At 43.1% G+C, this 25,460-nt stretch overlaps 1 protein-coding gene across 1 annotated transcript; it reads right to left on the reverse strand.

The window, feature by feature from the left end:
* Nucleotides 1-1,732: 1,732 nt before the first annotated feature.
* On the reverse strand, nt 1,733-18,461 carry MGST1 (microsomal glutathione S-transferase 1). Its single transcript, XM_084765568.1, has 4 exons — nt 18,319-18,461; nt 10,831-10,987; nt 7,775-7,869; nt 1,733-2,444 (listed from the first exon to the last, which is right to left on the reverse strand). Exons 2-4 carry the CDS (start codon nt 10,954-10,956, stop codon nt 2,198-2,200), a joined length of 468 nt encoding a protein of 155 aa, XP_084621694.1. The 5' UTR covers nt 10,957-10,987; nt 18,319-18,461; the 3' UTR covers nt 1,733-2,197.
* Between the last annotated feature and the right edge of the window lie 6,999 nt (nt 18,462-25,460).

Below are 25,460 nucleotides of genomic sequence, written 5' to 3' on the forward strand. Positions count from 1 at the left end.
AATAGCTGGGTCTTTAGGAATCCCTAATACCTGATAGCTCCAGAAAGATTTCAGAAGTGGTTGTACAAGTTTGCATTCCCACCAGCAATGAAGGAGTGTTCCTCTTTCTCCACATCCTTGCCAACATGTGGTGTCACTTGATTTTTTTAAAATAGCCATTCTATGGATAAAGAAACTGTGGTGCATTTACACTACAGAATACTACTCAGCTATTAAAAACAAGGAAATCCCAAAATTTGTGGACAAATGGATGGGACTAGAAATCATCATAATGAGTGAGTTAACGCAGAAGCAGAAATACTCACATGGTAAATACTCACTAGCCCAAAAGGCACATCCCACGAAAGTCTTCACTTACCAGGAGATTGGGATAGATGTGACAACATCCTACTGAGACTCTAGGTAAGAGAAATATAGGAGATGGGGAAATAGAAGGACCCAGAGGGTCCTAGAAACCTACAAGAACATAGTGATGGGTGGATTGGGTCCCAGGTGAGTCTGCTCAAACTATTGCACTATCCAAGGACAATACAATAGTAAACATCGAACACCTACTCTGATCTACCCAATGGATAGGACATTCTCCGCAGTTATGTGGAGAGTGGGGACTGACTCAGACCTGAACTCTGGTGCTCCATATGTGACCACCTCCCCTTGGTAGGGAGGTCTGATGGCACTCAAAGAAAGAATGAACAGGCTACCAAGATGAGACTTGATAGCCTATGACCATATAGTGGGGGAGGAGGTCTCCTTGGTCTTAGAACTAAGGGAGGAGAATAGGGTGAAAGTGGGAAGGAGGGAGGAATGGGAGGATACAAGTGATAGGATAACAATTGAGTTGTAATCTGAATAAATTAATAAAAGTTAAATTATATTTTTAAAAAAGAGACTTCTGTGAGAGGGAGCAGGGCAGGGGTGGAGGAGGAGAGCAGGGTTATGTCCAAAACACAAGACTTCTATTAATTTTTTCCTAATTAAATGTTATTTTACAAAAGAAAGCAACAGCTGAGTGGAAAAACTCTTCCATCTTAATGAAATTGCACAAAAATTATCATCAAAAGGCTGAGTATGTTCCTCATTTGGTTCCCAGGCCAGAAAACATAGTCATGGTGATTACTGTTGAAAAATAGAAATATCTTGAGATTGGAGTTATGCTAGGTAGTATTATTATGGAACTGTATTTCTTGGGTGGTGGGAAGCTACTGGGGTCCTCTGCAGACTACCTACTTCCTAGGAAAAAAAGATCAAGATTAGAAAAAATACCCTGATGTCTACAGTTTACATTAGCATAGTAAAAAAAAAAGCCCACAAAAACAAAATAAACAAATGAACAAAAAAAAATCCCTAAAAAATGGCCAGAGCAAAGGAGGTAAAATGTTTAAAAATTGGCGCGTCAACATGAAGGGCATAGTGAGGTTTGTTGTTCAGCTGTCTAACTTTTTGATAGATTATTTTTCTCTGTTATTGAAAAATAGGAAATATAAAAGCAAATGGGCACTGGAGAGATGATTCAGCAGGTAAGAACACTTGCTGCTTCTCTGGAGGACTTGAGATCAGTTCCCAGCCATCTGTAACTACAGGTCCAGGGCCTTCTGTGAGTACCTGCGCACGCACACACGCACACACACACACACAGACTCACACACACACACAGACACACACACACACACACACACACCATATATACATTGACGCACATTCATCCACATTAATAACAAAATTAAAATGAGTCTTCTGAAAAGAAGAGAAAAAATTCACTTTTAATGTTTTTAATTCATGAGCCAACTTCCACAATAATGAAACCCAGGTTTCACACACGTGTGGTCATTCTTTTATAGATGCAAATATGAAATGTAGATAAATGTTACAAATTACATCACAATCAAGACTCATAACAAAGTACTTTAGGAGCTAGACAACATGGTTAAGGTTGATCACATTAAATGCCTAACCCAAACACAAAACAAGAATAGAGGCTATTGATGCTGGTCTTTATTTTGTTGTTGTTGTTGTTTTTGTTTTGTTTTGTTTTGCTTTTCAAGACAGAGCTTCTTGATGTTGGTCTGTAAACCGAGTTTTCCCTGATTCCTGATTTCTCTGCTAATTTACTACATGAAATCTTAGAAAGTGTTTGAATACATTAGAAATATAGAATTCTTTTTATTTTTTAATGAGATGATGAGACTCACAATTCTCTTTACAGGTATAATCTACTCTTTAGCAGCCTGTAAGCCATTGACAGAGTGACGCCGTAGCCAATGAAAAATGACACCCCCCTGTTTGGCTGAGGAAGGGGAGTCAAGTAGGCCACAGTATGGTAGAGCCGAGCGCCGACAAAGAGTCTGAAGTGCATGAGGGCTGTAGAGAGATCGGGGCCACTCAGGGAATACAGAAGGCCAATGCCGAAAAAGGGAATGATGTTTTCAATGTCGTTCAGGTGGGCTCTGTGGGAGAAGACGACAACGTGAGTTTCAAAATCTGGGAACACATGCATCCTTCCATCTCTCAAAAATAAAAATAAAAATAAAAGCAGAAATAAATACAGTCTCGGTGAATGTACTGTTGGGCCAGGTTCATTTGGTTAGGGTCAAAGTTAGGGGAGGGTGGCCTGAAACTTACTATATAGGCCGAGTCTCCTCAAACAATGCTCCCGCCTCCACCTACACGTGCTGGGAGTCCAGGCGAGACTCCACCACACACAGCAACGTTAGTGCATCTTTACATTATGGATCGAGAATCTCGCTTTTCTGCCTCACTTCCTTACCCAGTGTGGTGTTTTATTTAGAACATCTCATTTTGAAAATATTTTATCTTGAGAAGGCAGCCTGTTGTTTCCAGAATATCAAAACAGCATCTATCCTGGAAAGCATACATCATTTTTCTAAGTATGAAATAGCACTTTTGCCATTAAAGTTCCTTTTGATTAAATTTTTTTTCTTCCCAAAGAAAGAATATTCTTTTTTTCTATGATCTGCCTCAAAACTCCTCCATCACTCCTTCACTTCAGAGTGGTTCTATAGAAAAGTCTTTGTACAAACCACCAACAAGTCTCTTGCTCTTTCATATCCAGATAAAACATTGAACCATCCTCCTGGATATGGGGGAGATTTCAGATATTTTTATATTCTAACCACAGAAGACACTAGAGAAGGAGGGGGACAAGAGGGAAAAAAGAGAATATGATTTCTTAAAATCTGCCAGTGTACCACCATTAGAAGAAAACAGAAAACAGGTGTGCACCATTACTAGGCGAAAACGGAAAACATATTTCAGTCAGAATTTTCCCTCCGGCTTGTGGCACCTTAGGCTTTTCTGGAAAGATCAGTGATCTATTGTTGACCTCAAAAGTTGTACGTTCCTAATTACTAAATCCAGTGTCCTTTATTAAACACAGAATTAGTAATTGCTTTACAGCCTAGACTAGGATTTGGTAGCCTCAGCAGCTGTTGCTACACCTCTCAGAAAGGAAAGTTTTGTGTCATGTTACTGCCCTCTGTTTTGACATAAATGCACAGTGCCCACTGAGTGACAATTTCTTCCTTTCTATTCCTGCTTTCTCTAAAGAGTTCAAGACAAAAAATATGGCAACTTAAAGCTAGAAGGAAGTAAACAGAAGCCTGGAGAAGACCTAGCTGTGCCCCCCTCCACCCCCACTTCTCTCATCAAACAACCCAAGGGAATGGAGGGGCACATGAGGAGGTACAGAAATGCTGTGCGCTAGGGAAGGGCCTCCTACTGTACTTGGGGATGATTTCTTAGGTCCTCAGAAACCTTCTGAAGACAATAGAGATACCGTCACCTTCATTTCTGTGTTCACTTGTGTGTCTATGTCCACATTATATGGTGTTCATGAGTGCACAAGTAACTGCAGGTGCAAAAAGAGACCAAAGGAAAAGCTCTGGTGCTGCTCTTCAGAAACCATCCACTTACACTTTTTTTTTTTTTACAAGATACAGTGTCTCGTTGGACTAGAACTCACAGAGTTGGCTAGGCTGAATGGCCAGGGGGCCCCAGGCATTGGCCTGTGTCTGCCTCCCCAGCCCTGGGGTGATGAGATCCTCCAGCACTCCTGGCTCTTCGAGTGTGTTTTCTGGAGAATGAACTCCACCCTGGTGCTCTCAGGACAAGCCATCTCCCCAGCCTTTCACCTCCACTTTGGAGCAGGTCAGGGTTTTCCTTCCCAACGTTTTAATAGGGAAAAGAAATTCAAAGTTGGGGAAGAAGCTATAAAAGGAAAAACCTGCCACCAATTGTAGCACTTCCTTCTGAGCCTACATTCAGTGGCTTCCAAACAGATATTAAACACTGAAATGCAAATATTAAAGCAGAGTCACACTCACTCAGGGGGAAGTGGGGGTGGAGAAAAGGCAGCAGCGTGGGGCATCTCTTTGACTGGAATTGCTTGGCCCTCCAATTTAATCTTCTTTCCTTTTCCTCTCCACAAAGTCTTCACAGATAAGTTGTTACTATCCCAGAAAGGCCAGGTTTCCATAGACCTCCAGTTGTGAAGCCCAGCCAGGTACCATGCACACAGCAGGCCCTGGTGCTATGTGGGAGTTATAACACCTTTCTCCTAGGCCTTCTGTGCTCCCAACCGGCCAAGTTCACTTTGTTGGCACCATTTATATGCAGATCCTGGGCTCTGTTACGGGGGTATATGATACACTTCCTCCCACTTTCTGCCTAGTTTGATCCCCTATGGCTCACTATGAGTGGTGCTCTAGGATTGACCTTCCCACAAAGGCTGAGGAGGCCACTTTCTCAGACGAGACTCTTGTGGTTTTCAGCACCCACCTGACCTGGACTATAGTTGCTCTGATTATTTTAAATGAATTATCAAGGTGTGACCAATTATGAAAGGGATTGGGGGGCATCAGCCCAATCATATTTCCCTGATGGCCTCCCCTCTAACAGGGACCTGATTCTAAGCATCCATTGCTGTGGCTAAATTCTCACAGAGTTTTCTCAAAGTAACATTAATTTATCATCATCTCTTCCTTTATGAAATATGACTAAACACCTTAGAGACATACTCCTTGTATCCCACCATCCATCACAGGCACAGACCATTCTTCATGCCATTGTCTGATTACCACATGTATGATGATCTCATATCATCTTTGAAGATCTTTGAAGACAACTCAAGAAAGGTAGGGTCAAGATACACATATAAGAACATGCCACAAAGGATGTCACCTAGCTCAGCCTCTAACCTAGAGCTCAGCCCCTTCATGGAACTCTCACTTGGGTCACTCAGTCTCTACAGCACACTCTTGCTGCAAAGGGTCTTTTCCAGCTCTGGAGACAGTGTTATAAATCCCTTGCATTTCCCAAGTCCAAGTTCTTTAGAATAACATTTTATTTTCTAGTCTTCTTGATTACCTTTCAAGTTTCATCTGTCTTATGGTCCTGAGTGTGTGCGGTCTTGAATTTCTCTCAGACTGAGGTGAAATAAGATAAAGTAGATATACCAATAGGTAAAGTCCTTTCTAATCATCACTGGTTTGTGTCTATCTGGAGCTCAAATAACTAGCACTAAGTTACATTTCTTGACATATCATTCCATATTAATTTAAGTTCTGTATCTTGTCCTATATGTGCATGCATTGACGTTCTGTGTATCTCCCATTTTACTTGTAGCCATTTGACTATGGAAAGAGCAACAAGTTTAAAATTACAGGTTGGGAGGTTCTGAAAACTTCTTTTAAAATCATTTCATATGTGTGCTATTAGTATTTTATTTGATGGAGCCATTCAGTTCCCAAAAAAAAAAATAAATAAATACGTGGCTGAAAATGGGATCCTTAGCACTTCTGTAGAAGGCTGCCTATTGCTACACTGGAAGTTCATATTCTGATGACCCCAGCACGCTGTGAACATGGGCACTGTACATCCTCCAGGCAACCAGAACCAAGGTCAGTAACATTGGATGTCAGTAACACTTATTTGTAGTCTGAAAAGAATATCAGACTAGATTATAGATTTATCCTGTAGAAGTACCCACAGGAGGGAAAGGATAGAAGGTGGAATAAATAGTAAAGAGAATCTGATCTCTCAAAATAAAATCATTTTTTTTAAAGCTTCCACATAAAACGCTTGAATGTTCCTCTCCATCTGGCTAATAATGGCAGTGTGGTGCTGTTGGTGTTTTCTAGTCCTGTTCAGTGTATGAGTAGAAAGCCATGATTAGCATCAACCGTGCAACTGCCTGTTGTCAAAGAGAAAGCGAGAAGGAACAGATAAGACTTTAAATGATGTAATGCCTCTAAAGCGTCTGACGTCTCTCTCTCTCTCTAATCTTGATTCTCTCCCATCATAGCACCTAACACAGTTTGAGATTTTCACATTGATTCTTCTGTCCTGAAACTGTCTCTGATACATAGTCTTGGCACAACCTGTTTTCAAGTCTGGCTTCCTTAAGAGAACTGAGCACCCCGTACAAAGCCTGCAGAAGCGGAAGTGGGTGTTTTAAGAGTCTAGCACTCCTTTTTTCCTCAGAGAAAAGCATTCTTGCTTGATGACTGTCTGTAGTTCACAGTGACAACTCCTATGTGCTTTGATGCACTCAAGTCCGTTTCTGTTCACGGTGTTTCAGTTTACTTGTGGAGGGAATTGAGAGGGAGCCAACTTTGAGTGCAGCATGGCAAGATACAAAATGAGGAAGCGCGCATGAGTGTATGAACTCACTCCAGGGCTCATCTTCAGTCCTGAGCCTGTGCACCCATTGCGTGAGAGAATATGTGGATATTCCACAAACAAGCAAAGAAAGATGGTACAAATATGATCTGGAGATTCCTTCTGACATTCCATTTGCAGAAGGAAACCCCTTCGCTCTCCATTTCTATTCCATTGTCACTCGCAGCAAACTGAGCAAATCTATTCAAATCTACGCATTGCACTTATTAACTTAAGTCTCCATCACAGGACTGCTTAGTACTATAAAACTCCCCTGATGCCTGAGCTCTCTGTGACTTCGCTGGCTGAAATATGACTTGAAGTTTTCCACTTCTCCTGTGAGCACAGTTAAACAGCAGCTGGGAAGACAGCACAGAGTTCTGATGGTCCACATTTTAGAAAGGGGGCAGCTATATCCTTAAATTGGGCATTGAATATCTGTGTAAAAATGGGATACCGTATGACTTTATGACAAAGACTAAGAAGACTCTTTCAGTTCTACAGTCCCAGGTGCTTTGGACAGAAGTAAATTAGTGGTCCTGCCCAGCTGTGAGGATGCAATCTGGCTTAACTCTCCTCGGTTTCCTCTGGGTTTGCAACATACCAAGTGTGTAATAGCTACAAATGACATGCACTGACAGAGGAATAGAGAAATGGACACAAAGTGCCACAAGGGAGAAATCTTCCTATTTCTCTGAAAAGTTTCAAGCTTCATATTTTAACTCTTCTACAAAAGCACATAGCTCTTTGACCTTTTCTGTGAATTGACAGTCTCAATTTTCATGAAAAGTGACACAGCTGCAAGAATCTACTGCCTGTATTTTACCTCTGCGTACTATTATTTTCATGTATCCCCAAACAGAATACAGATACCACCCTCAGCAAAGTCTGTACAGAATTATAACAGAATTGGTGACAAGAGCAACTGCAACATGGCGTGGAGAACTCTAGGTGCCGAACTTGCTGTAGTTCACTACATGGACTACAAAAAAAAAAAAAAATTGATGACTTCCTCCTTTCTTCTCTAAGACCCTGAGATCTTGGCTGGACTCCTCGGGCACAACTCTTGAGCGAGGAATTCCCAGGGACACTGGCTTACCTTCGCACACGTTCCACCCTTTCATCAACCTGAAGAAACTTCTTGGCATTCTCTCCCTTGGCAAAGGCAGCACAGTCTTCTGGGTTGGCAAAAACCTATTCCAGATACCAAAAGAAAAAGAAGAAGGAAACACCACTTGTGCTGGGGATAGCACGAGGACAGAACTCAAGGCCCTAGGTTCAACTAGCATCAACGTAACAACATAAAACAAAGAAGAGCATCCTAATTCGAAATTCTGTGGAAGGTGATGGAGAAGTAGGGGTAGGTATCCACCTGTTTACTAATTTGCAATTGGGCATGTGTATATATGAATGCATGTTAATATGGCGCACATGTGAATACAGGTGTGTATATATATATATATATATATATATATATATATATATATATGAATGTACATGTTGAGGCCTTAGATATTCATGTTTTATTTCATTTGGGAAATGCTGTTAGCATTGTTTTTTTTAAAACAATCTTAGTAGCTTAGAGCTTCCCAGAGTAGCGAGGCTGGTGGACAGCGAGCCTCGGGGATCCTTCAGTCTCCACTTCTTCATTGGTGAGATTATAATCTCATTCCACCATAACTGGCGTTTCTATTATGGATACTAAAAATAGAACTCAGGTCCTCATGCTAGCACAGCAAGCATTTACTGACTGAGTGACATCCCCAGCCCCAGTAATTTAAATGTTAATAAACGAAACACAAGACTCCTGGTTTGTCCTTATGGAAAGAAACTGTAGACTAATAAACCACACACAGGAGGAAAGAGGAGGGAGAGCATGTGCAATTTAAACCTGAATTTTTATCAACACGAAAACTTTTTAAAAAGCAACACAAGTCAAATCTTTAACAAAGGCTAGGTAATAAAACCTTGAAAGGGGAGCAGTAAGACACTTCAATGGGTAAAAGAGCATGCTGCACAGGCCTGAGCACTTCAAGTTCCAAAACCCATAGTACAAGAAGGAAAGAAGTCACCACCAAATGATCACCTGCACTCAAATGCACATATGATCCCTCTCTCTCTCTCTCTCTCTCTCTCTCTCTCTCTCTCTCTCTCTCTTTCTTTCTCTCTCTCTCTCTCTTTCTCTCTCTCTCTGTCTGTCTGTCTGTCTGTCTGTCTCTCTCTCTCTTTCTCTCTCTCTGTCTGTCTGTCTCTCTCTCTCTCTCTCTCTCTCTCTCTCTCTCTCTCTCTCTCTCTCACACACACACACACACACACACACACACACAAAATGATAAATTAAATAATTTAAATAATAGCAGGAAAGTAAAACAGAAAGGAGACATAATTCTCAGCCATAGCAGGCTATCAACATGGCACCCTTGGCATCCTTGACACACCTTCCCTGAAGTGTATCAGCATTGTAGGTGCTAAGTTTCAGCAAGTAATGCTTTTGCTTCCCAATGCTGCAAGCAGAGGCAAGCAGCAGGAAGTGGTAAGAGATGGAGTAAGCATTCTGTCTTCATGGGCATGTGGAAATGCCCTCTGTTTCTCTTAAGTGCATAAACCTTTGTGTTGACTAACACAGTAAAATTATAAACAGATGAAATGCATTCCAGTGAGCAACAAGGTTGCATTTGGGGGCATCTGTTCATGGAGTCCTTCCTATAATTACTATGCTGTTTGAAATCATTTCACCCATCCCTTGAAATTTGAAATATGCATTTAAAATACTCTTAAGGAGGATTCACTGCTTAATAATTTATAATAAAGAAAAACACAGACTATCAAAATAGTTTTAATTTTAGCTTGAAAAAAATCCCATCAATATTATAATATATTCTTAATATATGAGTATTTATTATACATAGAGATGTTAAGGCAAAGTGAGGAGCCATGACAGGACACAGAGTCAGGTCCTAAGATTAGTTCTATTGGCCTTGTTCCTCATGACGCCCTCTAAATGAGTGCCTGAACTGCCCTGGATGCCCAACATATGAATTTTGACTAAAGAAATAAACAGATCCCAAGTGAAAATACCCAAATGTGGGGGTTAAACCAATCTGAATTGGGTAGAGGATTCTGGAAACTGAAGTCAGAGCCTTGTGATTGCAAGTAAGCACCCTAACTTGGAGCTACATCCTTTATCCCAAGGTGAGTTTTCATCTCAGCCCCATCCTTCATTGTTATGCAATGGTGAGTGAGCTATGTTTTTTTAAATTTATATTTCTGCCCTCACTGAAGGCATAAGCTGAAGCCTAATGCCCATTGTGATGGTGTCTGAAGGAGGGTCCTTTGTGACTTCATCAGGTTATGCGGATATGACCCTCATCAATGGGATCAGTGTCTTTATAGAAAGAGACAGGACTGATCCTCTCCTCTCCTCTTTTTCTTTTCAAATAGTATGGACACAGAGAGAGGATGGTTCCATTCCGATCCAGAATCTGTCCCTCAATACACATCTGATCTGGCACCTTGATCTTGGGCTTGCCACCCTGCAGAGCTGAGAAATATATGTCTGTCTTCTAAGCTTCCCCTTCCATGACACTCAGCAACAGAAGGCCACACTGGCTTCAGCAACTACTTGCCTTCCTCTCTTCCAGTTTCCTTAAAATCAGGCTTCAGTTCCTCTGAGTTTGCTAACAGTGTCACTACCAGTGGTTTCATCATGAAAGCAAAACAGTCTTGTGTCAGCCAGGCATGGTGCACACTTACAATCCCAGTACTCAAGGAAGCAGGGGCAGGCGGATCGCTGCGAGTTCCAGGCCAGCCTGGTCTAAAAAAAAAACAAGTCCAGGACAGCCACAGCTACACAGAGAAACCCTGTCTCAAAGAAAAAAACAAACAACAAAACAAAAAGAAAAAAGAAAAAGAAAAAGAAAGAAATAGCAACAACAGAAAAGGCTTTTGCATCATGAGAACCACCTGGGCCAGACCATTTCAGACCCTGTTCTCAGCATGGCAAGCACAACCTGCTGTTGAATGAGCTTTATTAGAGAGAGAGAGAGAGAGAGAGAGAGAGAGAGAGAGAGAGAGAGATGATAATGGAAATTAACTAGGCTCTTTTCCAGACGTCTAACCCTTAAAAGTGAACCAACGTTGCCTGGGAGAGCTCACCTTGTTGTTTATTCTCTTCATCGCCGTTACACAGCTCATGAGCATCATCTTGGCAAGAATGATGGTTGCGTAGGTGGAAAAGGCCATCAATACTTCATTGTCCATGAGCTGCTTCAGGTCAGCCATGTTTTCAGCCCTGATCTCAATCTTTCGATGACTATAGACAAGACAGGGAAGGCAGAAACACCCCCAGGTAACTTGGGTATTACTTAATGTGCTGACATCACAGCACTAACCACATTGTTCTCTAAGAATACGTCATGGGCTCTTTACAAGGGACATCATTACGTCATCACAAATTTCTCAAAATAGAAGCAAGACACAGTGATTCGCTCCTGTAATCACAACTGTTGAGTTACCAGTAGAGGATTGCTCTGAGTTTAAGGCCACCATAGGCTACACAGTAAGTTTCAGGTCTGCTTGGGTTACAGAGTCGAATCTTGTTTCAAATAATTTAATTCATTAATTAGAAACAACAGTATATTATTAGAATATTAATTAGAATGTACAGTATAATAATTTCCATAGTTCCGTACTACTAAAGATGAAGATACCCAACAAATACTAAAGGAAAGAGTAAGGGTTATTAGAGCATGAAAGCAGTCAAAATGTCCCAGAGATGGAATAAAATACGGATTTGTATCAGGAAAAACAAAGTGTTCAATCATAGTGCGGTAGTCATGCAGAATCTTCAAAAGCATCATGCTCTGTCCGCAGCAGAACTGCCATGGGACTGGGAATGCCTAAGATCTGGAACATGCCCTAGGTTTCTAGCTAAAAACCTAGGAGTATTAATAATATCTAACACAAATGTACTATCAGACTTAAATGCAAAAAAATGGAAATGAAAATAATAGTAATGAACCATCCATAGTTTATTATTTTATTCTTTATTTATTTGTTCATTGGGTGGGGGCATGGTTCTCAGGTAACTTAGGCTGGCCTTTTAACTTGCTTTATACAGAGAACAACTTTGAACTCTTAATTCTCCAGTCTCTGCCTCCCAAGTACCTGCAGGCTTGTACCACAAGACCTGGATCAATAACCTTCATGATACCCTTGTCACCATCCTAAGAGCAGAACAGCTGGAGGAAGAGAAGACAGTGGAAACATTCCAGGACCAGACCCACAAGCCCACAGTGAGGAAATTGTGCATGCACAAAGAGGAGGCAGGGAAAAGGGACCAGCGCTACAGGACAGACAGAGTCATATCACAGTCTGGATTCATGTCCATCTAAAAGATGTCAAGAGGAAACTGAGGGGCCAGTGAGGTGGCTCCGTGGGTAAGGGTGCTAGCTGCTGAAGCTGACAGCCTGAGTTTAGTCCCTGGAACCCATATGGTGGAAGGAGAGAATCTCCTGAAACTCCTGAAAGTTGCCCAGCTCATTCAGACACACCAGGAAGTGTGTACACGCAAGGAAATGGGCACACACTATGCAAACGAACAAATAATAAACAAACAAGTACAATAAATGGGAAGTTGGAGGGGGCCTGGAGGTAGAGGTATATATATTGTACTCAGGAGAAAGGACACAGCCAAGTCAAGATTGATGAGAGTTTAGGGTAAGGCTTAACATCTGAGCCCCTCACCCTCTGACCCCTGACCCTTGCCTTTATCTGTTTCCTATAGTTTGCATATTCTCACACTGACCTTGGGCAGCATTTAATCTTCATGGCTTTTGTATGGTGTCTCCATTCCTGCCCTTAAACTCCTTCCTGCAGCAGTATAGCTCCGCCTCCAGAAACTTTGTCCATTTGCCCATTGTCTATAAGGTACATCTATCTTTCCATTTGTTTCTGGTTAGACAGTTGTCTAAGTATCGCTGGGGAAATCGGATAGAAAACATCCCCCGCGGACATTTAATTTTGTAAGAGTTTGTTGTGTCCATTCATACCTTGGACTTTGCTGCAAAGCCTTATCTAATGTTTTGTGAGCATGATATTGTAACCAACTTCATAGAAGCAGGATGTGAGGGCTGAGACACCAACCCAGGTCTCTGCTGTCTCGTTCACATGCTAACACACTGTGCTAACTCCTTGAGGAGACTTGCTCCATTTGCCATTCAACCTCTTGACTGTTTAATGCTAGCTCAACTGAAAACTGCAAGTCTACTGATGGCCGACCCACGTGGTCACAGCTCCGACCCCCGACACTCTTTCTTCCTCCTAGTTATACCATGCTAGGGGCTTTGCCATCTTACTGATAATACAACTGAAGCTTCCTAGGAAAACGATGAATATCGTCCCTTAAGATAAAAATGTGCTCCTTGCATGTAGTCTAGCAGAAACTACACAGTCCTCCCATGGGCACCATGGTTTCAGAAGCCTTCTGGAGAACGAATTCTATGCCTGTGCGGTGCCTCCCACTTAGCTTCCAATCCCTTAAATCATCTTTGCTAGGTAGTTTTTATTGTGGACCTGACAAAACCGAAATTCGCAAGGAAGAGGGAACCTCAGCTGAAAGATTGCCACAACCAGATTGGCCTGTTGCCATGTCTATAAGGACCTGTTGATTGATGTGAGAGGAACCAGCTGAATAAGAAAGCTGAGAGAGTGAGTGAGAGAGAGAGAGAGAGAGAGAGAGAGAGAGAGAGAGAGAGAGAGAGAGAGAGAGAGAGAAGACTAGGTACATTTCGACATCATTTATAACACCTGATATCATGTATACACCACACAAATAGTAATGCAAAACTTTAGAAATTAGTGAGAAGGAAAACTTCTATACACATTCAACACAGATGCAGTTTTTCTTCTGGTATTTTTATCTACAGTTGGCTGAAATTCATGACATAAAGGGTCTGCTGTGCTCTTGATTGTTTATAACCCACATATGACAGTGCACTGATCCACTTGTATGAGTTCATGATCTTGACAGCGTAGTGTGCTATCTCCGAACAAAATAACACTTTTGATAGTTTTTAATATATCTGCTATTGCTCTGATATTGGGGGAATAAAAGTCATGGTAAAATGCCCTAGCCTTCAGAGCTCCTGTAAAGTTAATTAGCTTAATAAAGGATCCCTATGCTCCTTGCGTCTGAACAGAGATCTGAAAAAAAATGCAACAAGGATTTTAATTTTTAAAACAAAAAACAAAACAAAACAAAAAAAGCTCAAGAAGATTATAATGTAGAAATTCTGCGATTTAACAACCTTCAAAATAGCAGTCTCTCTGATTGTTTCTAGAACAAAACCTTCTTAGTGCTGGAACGAAAGTTTGAAAAGGTTTTGGCAGTGGTGGTGGTTGCTTTTTGTTTAGCATGATGGAAATCAGTGATGGAGATGGAGAGAAAAATCAGGAACCTTCCAGAATGCTTAGTGGGGAAACACAGAGGTGTCAGCATTTGGAAAGAAAAGGCAATGATGGGTTTACCGAATCCGTAAGCAATACACAGGGAGCTAACACAAGTGGGGCTGCTAGGCTGCGAGGAATGTGGGCGAACTCCTCAGGCCAGTGATTCTGGGAAACTAGCCAGCACCAAGTCCCTGCTATTATTCTCCATGGCCCACGAACCTCCTTTCTCAGGCGTCTTCCATTTCCCAGGTATAGGGGGACCACGTGATGAGGACTAATGGTAAGAACATTAAGAAATAGGAGACACTGACAACACGAAGGAAGGCAATATAAGTCTGGCTCGTTTTTCTTTTGTCATGAGCCTGCTGCCCCTAAGAGAAACCAGATCAATGCTAGGACCCTTTAATGATGAAAACAAACTCACTTAAAGCTTGATATGCAGGAAGGTGTCCAGGTGGGCTCAAGTGGCAATTAAACAAACAAACAAACAAACAGCAGAGTAGTTGGGTGATTTGAGTCTTCCTTAGATTGAGGTAGAAACAATCTAAGAAAAGCGGCAATAAAAATCTGGCTATTTGGTCACAGATAACATGAAATAGATAATTACAAGGAGGATCCTGCTGAGTCATCCATCCCTTTTACTGCCCTTATCTAGACTGGCATTATGCCCAGTCCCACAGTGTGGAGGCAGCTATGCCCTGGGAGGACACAGGGAGGCTGAGTTCACAGAACTCTGGACGTAGCCTGGAGTCCAGGGAGATTTCAACAGACCACTCACTAGCTACCAATTAACTGAGCAACCATACCTGTAAAACAAGATTGTCTGTGTAACCCCTGCTGGCCATGAACTCCTGATCCTCCTGACTCTACCCCTGAAATGTGGGCATTACAGGTGTGCACCAACACACCCTAAAAACGATACTGGTAGATCCTAACCCACAGGACTCATTTATGTACTAAGTGAGTGAGGAATATGTTAATAATCGCCAGTGCCTTGCCTGTGCCACGTGAGTGCTTGGTAAATACGCTCCCACCGGGACACTGCTCTAATCATTAAGTATGCAATTTAAGGGTTTTCGAAGGTTTTATATACCAGATCTCCCTTTATGTCAGCAGATAGGTTAGTGGGCAGAGTAATGGCAGCTGTTAGATGCTACCCACATCACGCAGACGGAGTACTATGACACCAGCTCCTGCATCTGAATCCTTCATGGACACTTCAAGTAAGAACACAGCACCACCATGGCTGCTAGCTACCAACACACAGCTCTGGCTGCTGACTGCAGCAGATGCTTAGTCATTCCAAGCCTGGATGACTTCTGGAAACCTCTATCCTTTTCCACATGATGAGAGGGGAGCAGTTCCTCTGGGGGTCGGGGTGGGGCCCACAGCTTAGCTGGTGAACACAGTCCCAGGTTTGCATACAGACTCTGTGATTGGTGCAAATGCAGCTTCTTGTTTGCATGCGAGACTATGCTACAGTGGGTACAAATCCTTCATTTATGTGACCCTCTGCTCTCTGATCCCTGTCAGCACTCCCTTTGTGGATTACTTCGTAAAAGAGCAAGAGGCACCTTCCTGTGCAGCTTCCTGGTATGACAGCATTAAAAGCCTTCTCTTAGTAGCCTTTTATTATCTACACTGTGTGTGTGTGTGTGTGTGTGTGTGTGTGTGTGTGTGTGTGTGTGTGGTCTTCAGTGACCGTCTCACAATGCAGCCCAGATTAGCCTCACCCTCACTGCACCCCTACCACAGCCTCCCAAGTGCTACATTGTCACACCTACCACAGCCTCCCAAGTGCTACATTGTCACACCTACCTTCTTGACTACTTGTGTTGACCTGCCTGATGAGCCAATGAAGACCACCAGTCCCTGCTAAGGCTGAGGATTTTGTTACCCTAGACCTGAGATCTGTACACCTGTCCCTGTGGGACTAAGAGGACCAGAACTTGAGGCCTGTAGAAAATGTGGCACTAGTCGGTACCACCTACTGTTGCCCGCTCAGTTCGCTATCACCTCAGTGCTGAAGGTGACAAAAGCTGCCAACTGTCAAGCCTTGGGATACTGACGATGAAACCTTTAAACCAAAAGCCTAAAACTGTGGGACTCTGTTTTTTCCAAAGTGTTTGCAGCTACATGCCTCTGGGTTTGCTAGTCTGCCCTCTGAGCCCCAGGCCCTCTCCTGGGACTGCCACCACTACACAAGGTTCTGTTCACCTACCAAGGATTCCTGTCAGGAGAGAGCAAAGGGGTGCCAGCCAGTTGACTGGGAAGTGCCTGGGATCAAAGACTTGCACAACAAAGATTTTTCTCTACTTTCCAGAAAAGAAGCTGCTTTGGTAGGGTAGTAATAAGGCCTGGTGGCACAGTGGAGCCTGGAGAGACCACCAGGCTGGAACGCTGTCCTCACCTTCCCTGGGTTCTGTACTACCTGGGCAGAGAACTGTGGTCTCGTGGAAGCTTTTCCTGTAACTCCTGCTGCCGTTTTTCCCACTGGTACAGTATCTCACAGCCGAGATGCCCTGTCCAGTTGAGAAACACTGCTCTTTCCCACCATGGGCCCTTGGCCAAGAAGAGCAAAGTTCCTTTCTTCTCAAACCACTTTCGCCTCTCTGCTAAATCGGATTGTGAAACACGGAAAGCCTGGGCACACAGCCACAAGGCAATGACTCTTCAACTTTGAACCGACTGAAAGCAGCAAACACACATAAGTGAGATAACGAAAAAGAGGGCTGTGGCACTCATGCCGCTGCATGCCAGCGCTAGAATACCCTGAGGGGACTGAGGAGGCCACATAATGGAGGCTCACAGGGGAGGGCCAAACGGAGGGGATGACTACGGGGCGGGTGGATTCGGGGTTGGATATATGGGAAGAAGGAGAACATGGGAATAAATGGACATGGGATGGGATTTGGGAGCAGACAAGATGGAGAGGTCTGCTTGGGAGAGAGGGAGGCTGGGAAACAAGTGTTGAAGCACATATGGGGGTAGATAAGTGGGAGGGATGGCCATGGGGAGTCGGGTATTCTCTGGAGACCACGCTGACTTTCCTGTCAAGCCTCAGGGATTAACAAAGCCCCCTCCCCCCCCCCAAAAAAAAGGTTTCCTAAAAATACTTGTCTGTTGCAAATTTGGGACCAAATTTGTCATTTTTAAAAGTAGCCAAATATTGTGAGCATGCATCCGTCCTCCTGTTTGGAAATTTCCAAGGACAGCACAAACAATAATACTGCCCAAACTCCCTAGAGGAAGTACTTCCTGGAAAGCAAAATGCGGCTCCACTCCGGGTTCTGAGCAGTCTAGGCATGATGGCCCTTAGCTGGAATCCTCTCTTACAAAGCTTAGCTAATGTCTGCCTGGAGACCAGTTGGAGGAAAAGCAGGAAGAAAAGAAAAAATTACACATGATCCGGTTCCCAGGAACATCCGGGACTGAACAGAGCTGCAAGGACACTAAAAGCCTAGGGCACTTCCCTCCGCCTCAGTGCAGCCACTGAACCCCAAAGAAGTGCCCCTTTCTCCTTTCCTTTTTCTCCAGACTACAGTGGGGAAGGGGCAGGGTGGCCCCTGGGAGCAGCCTCCCAAGACCTACACCCCCAGCTCTCTGGGCATCTGGCTACAGTGCCATGAGAGTTTGATCTACCAAATCCTCATATGTCATCCGACATCAAAGGTATTATTTTAAAGACTTCTAGAGGCGTCTCTTGCCTACCAACGATAAATCTAGAAAAGCAAACTATCGTTCAACAAGTTGAAAGGCCTTCATGTGTCCAAGTCACCGGAGACACACTGTAGGGCTTCACACAGTAAAAACATGCAGAAGTTGCTGGAAGCACGTTGATGTCTCCTCTTGCTACAGCTTGCATGTACTTTTCCCTCCCGTACAGATCAAGAGACTATTTCAAAGGGAACGCTACTTGGGCTTGAAAATAAGAAGTAAGAAAACCATCTCTTAAACATGAAAAGACACATCTCCCAAGTCTCTTCCTGGAGTTTGAGAAACAAAAACTTAACGTCTTAACAGAAAGGCACAAGTCTCTGAGAGCAGGTGACAAAAAGGGACACTTAAGCAGCAAAAAGGAACAAAGGCTCTTCAGACAGGCACAGCCACCTCTCTACCCTTGCACCCACCACCCTCTCCATGCCTGAGAGCAGCAGCACCAGAGGCTGCACAGCACCCCTGCCGTGCACCCACCTGAGTCCGGAGAAAAGCTCCCAAGCTGTTCTTCCGCCAAACTTGCACACCTCCGGGACTTTTTCACCTAGAGGACCCCAGCCTGTTCCGCCCTCTTTCTGGCTAATTTTCTATTAATTATCCCGCCTCCTGAGCTTGCCAAACCCCGCCTCCTGAGCTTGCAAAACCCCGCCTCCTAAGCTTGCAAAACCCCGCCTCCTGAGCTTGCCAAACCCGTGGTCTCTGCAGCCCCAGCCCACCCGGATTTGGCTCTGCTGCAGGTGGAGATCTTTTTCTGCCAAGGACCTCTCTGCAGACTCGGTATCCGGAGAGCTAGGAAGGCTATTAACTTGTAAGCCCCGGAAGCACAAAACATTGAATTTGGAAAACTTTTTTTTTTTAATATTTTTAGAAAATTTAACTCTCAAGTCTCTCGGGAGAAGGGCTTTACTCCTGTGACAGACAGCCTTGTCCCTCCTTCAGGGTACAAAGTGGAACCAGAAAACTTCTGAGTCTGTTAGCAATTAACGTTGTCTGTTTTTCACAATAACTTTTAGAAAAGTGTCGCAAGAAGGCAGGGTCACTAAGGGCAACATCAAAGCTATTGCACATAACCCCACAATAACGGCCAGGAACTAGTTCGCAGGGCCTCACTGACAAGTTCTAAGTGTGATATGCTCGCATCTGTCTGTGTTAGTTCACTAGTGAATATTTACCATTTTACACTTGTACCCACCATTTCCCTGAGACTCAATCTTTCTTTCCTCTTCCTTCCTTCCTTTCCTCTTTCCTTCCTCTCTTTCTCTTTCTTTCCTCCTTCTCTCCCTTCCTTCTCTTCCTTTTCCTCCTGCTCCTTCTCCTTAATTAGTATGTGCCGCTTAATTTTCAGCTTTTTATTTGCCGGTCTGCCTCTTTCATTTTGTTTTGTCTGATTGTTTTAGATGGGAACTTACTACCTAGTCCTGTCTGGAACTTGCTTGTGACCACTCCTGCCTCAGCCCCCGAGTACTGAGATTTGTACCACCATGGCCCACTCTTCAAGATTTAATAGACAATTCTATATGCTACCTCTTTTCGAAATACAAAAGAGAATTAAGAAGCAGCTTGCTGTCTGAAACAGGAGTTAGTCGGTCCTGAGATGGTTTCCTCGCAGGCCTGGTTGGTAGAACATCTGAAAAGACTGTCTTGTTGCCCTTTTCGTTTCACTTGAGAATGGCGGTTAGTCAGCTCTCCCTCTCTGCAGCAGGGCTGGAACACTGACTGCAATGGAACCGAGCTTGAGAGGAGATAGAGCCATTTTGGAACCCCTTAAGAAAGTTTAGTACTTCAAGACTTAAAGAGCTTTTCATTTACGCCAAGGAAGGCAGCACAAATCCTGGAGGCAAAAGTACAGAGATGGGTACAGGAGAATCCTTTACTCACATAATCTCACCTTAGAAAGCCAGTGGAAGGGCACTAGCATGCTTTTATAAAGACCCCCTGATTCATCTCACAAGCTAATGAAATGTGTCCAAACTATCAGCTAGTTAACCAATAAATTCAGGGTTTATGCCATAATGCCTTGGTAATCATTGGCTATCTGATAATTGTATGTACGCATACATCTGTTTCTGTGAGTTCTTCTTTTCTTTTTGTGGGTCTTAGAAGCCAGGCTGAATATCAGGGTTCATACATTAAACAGCAAAAGAACACTCCTCCCCCTAAACAGCCTTTATATCGCTGTTGCTGGCAAAATTAGGCAATCTAATACACATTTTAAAATTGTATTATAGGCTGGGGGCGTGGTGAAGTGGCAGAGTATCTGCCTAGCATGCACAAGGCCCTGGGTTTGATCTTCAGTGCTGCCAATAGTGGTCTGATTAGAAAAGAATAAGACAAACAAGTGTGTGTGTGTGTGTATGTGTGTGTGTGTGTGTGTGTGTGTGTGTGTTATGTTGCAGATAAAGCATACAGAAGAAGTGTCATTCTCTAGCCACGCACCTCTGTTTCAGACACGTCCACATACCCTGCCTGTTATAGCTAATTGCTTGAGAGCAACGCTATTCTCAGAGTTCATGATTAACTCTACTCTTTCAAATTGTGCATACCATCTAAAGCTTAATTCTATATGCGTTAAGAGAAATAAGTATAAAAATAGACACAGTCAAATACAACACGGCAGAGAATACTGAAGTCTTACCTGCAACTGGGAGAACTGTCTCAAGGTTTCTCATAAATACAGACAGATTTATATCCAGGCAAGACTATTGCTAGATATTAACCTAAGAGAAGTAAGAATGGCCACAAACAAAGACATCCAAGAACAATCAAACATCCATGGGCAGAAGAACGGAAAACTAATTATGGTATAGTCATACAAAGTTCTACTGACTGTATCATAAGAAAAAGCACTAAGTAAGCTACTGATCACATGATGGCATGATTCAAACTCATTATTATGCTAAACAAAAGAAGACTAAGCACAAAAACATACGGCTTCATTTACGTGAAAGATGCTTTTAAAAAAGAAAACTAATTTACAATAATAGAAATGGGAAAGTGGCTATTTTTATTAGAATGAGGGTGGTAAAGGGCTAGGAATAAAGAAAGTCTCTGGCTGCTCCTATGATAAAATACCTTAGGTGTATAGAGTTACAGCTGACAGGACTTTATGGTTCTAGAGACTGGCAAGTCTGAGGCCATGATGCCAAACAGATCTGGGGTTGTTGATGGCTGTGCTCTGCCTGTAAGACAGACCCTCACTCAGTTTTCAAGGTAGCTCTCTCCAGTATCTTTTATAAAGATACCAATTCCATTCTGATTTACTCACCTCCCAAAGGCTTGGATTCTTAATACCACCACAGTGGGAACTGAGTTTCAATGTGGATTTTGGAGACACAAGTATTGAGACCCATAGAAGAGCATAAAGAACTTTCTGGAGTGGTGCAGGTGGGGTATTTGTTCCAGGGGGATGTACATTTATTCTATTTGGCGATTTAAACTCTCAAAATCAGTGCATCTCATAATATCCAAATTACACCACAAATATTAGCTTTTAAAAGTTTGTGGTCTTAGACATGGTGGCGCACACCTTTATTCCCAGCACATGGAGAGGCAGAGGCAGGCAGAGCTCTGTGAGTTCAAGGCCAGTCTGGTCTACAAAGCGAGTCCAGGACAGCCAATGCTACACAGACAAGCACTGTGTTGAAAATAACAAACAAGCAAAAAGTTTGTGGTCTTTATAGAAGATAACAATGAGATATGAGTACACTAGCTGCATATTTATCTAGGCTTAAGTAACCTTGACCCTGAATTGAGTACAAAGGTGAAGCTGCCATGCAAGAGTTTGTAAAAAGACTGGATCACTGTTACAGGAAGAGGAAATGCTAAAGGGCAATTAAATGGGGTTCTGCAGGAGATTAGTCTTCTCACTGAAGCTATCAAGCAACACCCCCTAGTCTTGACAGGATTCCCTGGCAAAGGCTTCAGGCATCATCAAGATATAACCACCATTTGCAGAATTGATACTGTAAGACTTTTGTAAGACCTACTGTTTTCCTGACCTTATTAAGGATCAAAGAGCCGGCAAGGTGGCACATGCCTGTAATTCCAGCACCCTGGGCATGTCAGAGAAGAGCATTACCAAAAGTACCAGCATCCATGGAGACATGTGCTCCCTGGAGAAGAATGATGGCAGCCAGTCCAACACTGCAGTGGGCGCCCTGGGTACCAGTGGCAAGAAGCGATGCTCTAGCACTGGGGCCAAAATGGTAGCTATTGTTGGCCTCTCACGGAAAAGTCACAGTGCTTCTCAGTGTTTCTCAACTCAGCCAAACTGCTGCTATGGAGAGAGAGAGAGAGAGAGAGAGAGAGAGAGAGAGAGACAGACAGACAGACAGACAGACAGACAGACAGACAGACAGACAGACAGACACAGACAGAGACAGAGACAGAGACACAGAGAGAGACAGAGACAGACACAGAGAGACAGAGGCAGAGACAGAGACAGACACAGAGAGACAGAGGAAGAGAGAGAGAGACAGAGATAGAGAGAGAGAACTTGGGATTGTTTTTGCTGTTCTTCCCTGCACTTCGATAGAGGCTCCTAGAGAGAACTGCTCCAGTGAAGGCTTCAGGGCTTTGGGCTGTTCTAGGTTCCAGCAGCAACCTTGGTTGAATTGCGGGTTTGCTGAGATCCTGCTGACTACACTAGGAGAATCGGTCCTCAGAACTGGTATCCTTAAGGTTTCATTATTGTGTTCTTTAATCTCCTTTTCCTATTGTTTGGGTTAGTCAGACTATAAGTGAGGTAGGCTTGTTTAATAAGCTCATAACAAAATATAATTGGTAAGAAAATTGAGCCTACAGCCTACTGCTTTCCTGACTTGTGGATCCCATTAAGGATCAAGGGGACGGCAAGGTGGCACATGCCTGTAATTCCAGCACTCTGTGAGGCAGAGGCAAGTAGATATCTGTGAGTTCAAGGTCAGCCTGGTCTACAAAGCAAGTCAGGACAGCCAAGGCTACACAGAGAAACCCTGTCCGGAAGGGAAACAAAATGGATCAAGGGAAGGCAGCCTTCTGTTCCAGTCACCCAAAATAAAATGAAAATAAGTAAGTAAAAATAGGTCTTTATGTACACATATACTCATTAATGTATAAGCTTTAGTGTACATGAGGTTATGCATGTGTCTGTGTCTGTGGTGTGTGTGTGTCTGTTTGTCTGTCTGTCTCTCTCTCTGTCTCTCTGTCTCTGTCTCTCTGTCTCTCTGTCTCTCTCTGTCTCTCTGTCTCTGTCTCTCTCTCTCTCTGTCTCTCTCTCTGTCTCTGTCTCTCTCTCTCTCTCTCTCTCTCTCTCTCTCTCTCTCTCTCTCTCTCTCTGTGTGTGTGTGTGTGTGTGTGTGTGTGTGTGTGTGTGTGTGTGTGTGTGTTTTGTCAAGTTGACTGTATCTGGAATGAACTACAATCCAGAAGTGGGGGCACCTGTGATCTGGATCTTGGGGCTGGAGGAGACAGGCTTTTGATTCAGGTCAACACACACCTTTATCTGGATCTTGAAGTACACCTTTAATCTGGCCCACACCTTCTGCTGGAGGCCTATATAAGGACAATAGGAAGAAGAAGGAGTTATTCCTCCTTCACCTGCTTGCACTCACTTGGCCAGAACATCCAATGGAGACTTCTTCCTCAGGATTCCAGCTTATACAAAAGACCAGCTGAAACACCCAGCTTCTAAGTGGGAGCAACTACTAGATTCTTGGGGAGAGAGAGAGAGAGAGAGAGAGAGAGAGAGAGAGAGAGAGAGAGAGAGAGAGAGAGAGAGAGAGAGTTATTCCACAAGCTCTATGACTCTAGAGAACACTGATACACAGTATGTGCATATGAAACATATGTGGTGATTTAACCATGCCCTTCAGTGATGTACTGGTGACTTTCAAATATTGGATTCACAAAGTATTTCAAATTCAGAAAGCTAGCAGTACACAGCTTTTACTGCCTGTGGAGTGGCCTGTTTCTTTGACAGCACATAAGATCACTGTCCTATTACCACAGTGTGCTACTAGAAATGACCATCTGTCCTATCAGAAAGCTCCTCTTAGGTTACAACCCTTCATAGGTAAAGAGCAGGCACTTGGTAAATCTCACAGAGCCCATTTTTTTTCTCTGCCAAACTTGTTTAAAATTATTTTTTTTCTCAGTTTTGATTTAGCAACTTTAGATCTGCGCATTATGTTGTGTTTTGCAGGGAGTTATTGACTTCAGCTAAGGAACCGTGAACAGTAATTATTTTGCACGACTAAGTTCTGGTACACCATTGTCAGACAGGCACTTTACAGCACCACCAGTTTCAAAATTTTAGAACAGAGCTGTCAAACAGGCAAATGCTTACACCAAAGAGTTCTATTTTCAGGCTACAGGCATGAGCTCTGTGATGAGCAATAACGGGGTGAGTCTGAGTGTACTCAGGAAGCTCCTCATTTGACAGGCCTGGGGAATGAAAGAAACATCGTAGCAACAGTACGGATTTTTGAGAAAAACTGAGGAGTGGCCTCCCATGCTAGAAAGGGGTGACAGGCGCTGAGATTATTAAGTGGTATTAAGAGTATTTTTATGGTGAGTAGAGACTAATTAACCCCAATTTGAGAACCCCTGTTTTGACTTCTGTCATTCAAAACCTTTGCAATCCACCAAGAAGGCTTTTTATGGAGCTACACATTTATACTCAATTAAAAATGTTCTCATGCATCAAATACTCATATTTCCCAGTATCTTACAAAACCAAGAGCACAACTCCAACTTACAAACATTCATGGGAAGGGACATATATTTTATGTAAATTAAATGTCATTTTTCTCTTAAGCACTGACAAAGATGGTTCTCTTAGGAACATAGGCTTAAATAATTCCTATTCCCAAAGTGCCTTTACAAATTTAAAGAACATCCATTTTCTCCCTAGGTTTTTCTCTTATGATATTTTGAGCCTCAAAATAACACTTAAACACAAGTACCATCCTCTACTCATAGTCCAGGAAACTGCAGAGCAGGTATTAAAGAACTCTGTAGTGTCATGTAGCCCTCACACAAAGAAACAGAATGGGTATTTGCTTGCTTTCTTGGTGACTCAGCCTGGCCCTTTGCTTTCACTACCATTGCCCTTTCATACCCAGACTCCTCTGGGAACTGCACCACGGACCTTTGTTGAACCTTACTCAAGAAAACTTACCACCACCACTTGCTACTGCACTGGAATCCACCCAACCTCTCTAATAAATACTCAGGAGCAACTATCTGAAAGGCTATAACTTACATACTTCTCCTGCCTGACCTCAAATCAACCACACTTGGACAGACAAAGCAGAATGAGGCTCCCAGTCAGCTCATGTGTGCTAAAAGCTCCCATATCAGACACAACCAATGAAATAACTGCGCTGGCCCAGATCTCATCACAAAAGCACAAATAGCATAAAAGACTGAGGCAATCTGCAACTCCCCAAAGACCACCAGCCCTGAAGAAATGCTCTGCAGTGAGAGTTACCTTAGGAAACTACAGGACTCAGAATTTAGAATAACAAATTTAAAGATGATCAAAAATTGAGGGACTTCAAAGAGGTCACAAAAACCTGAATGAACTTAAAGGGAACATGAATAAATCCAGATGAAATTCAAGAAAACATAGACAAACT

Source organism: Acomys minous (assembly GCF_964271855.1).
Source record: "Acomys minous genome assembly, chromosome: 17".
NCBI classification, from domain to species: domain Eukaryota; kingdom Metazoa; phylum Chordata; class Mammalia; order Rodentia; family Muridae; genus Acomys; species Acomys minous.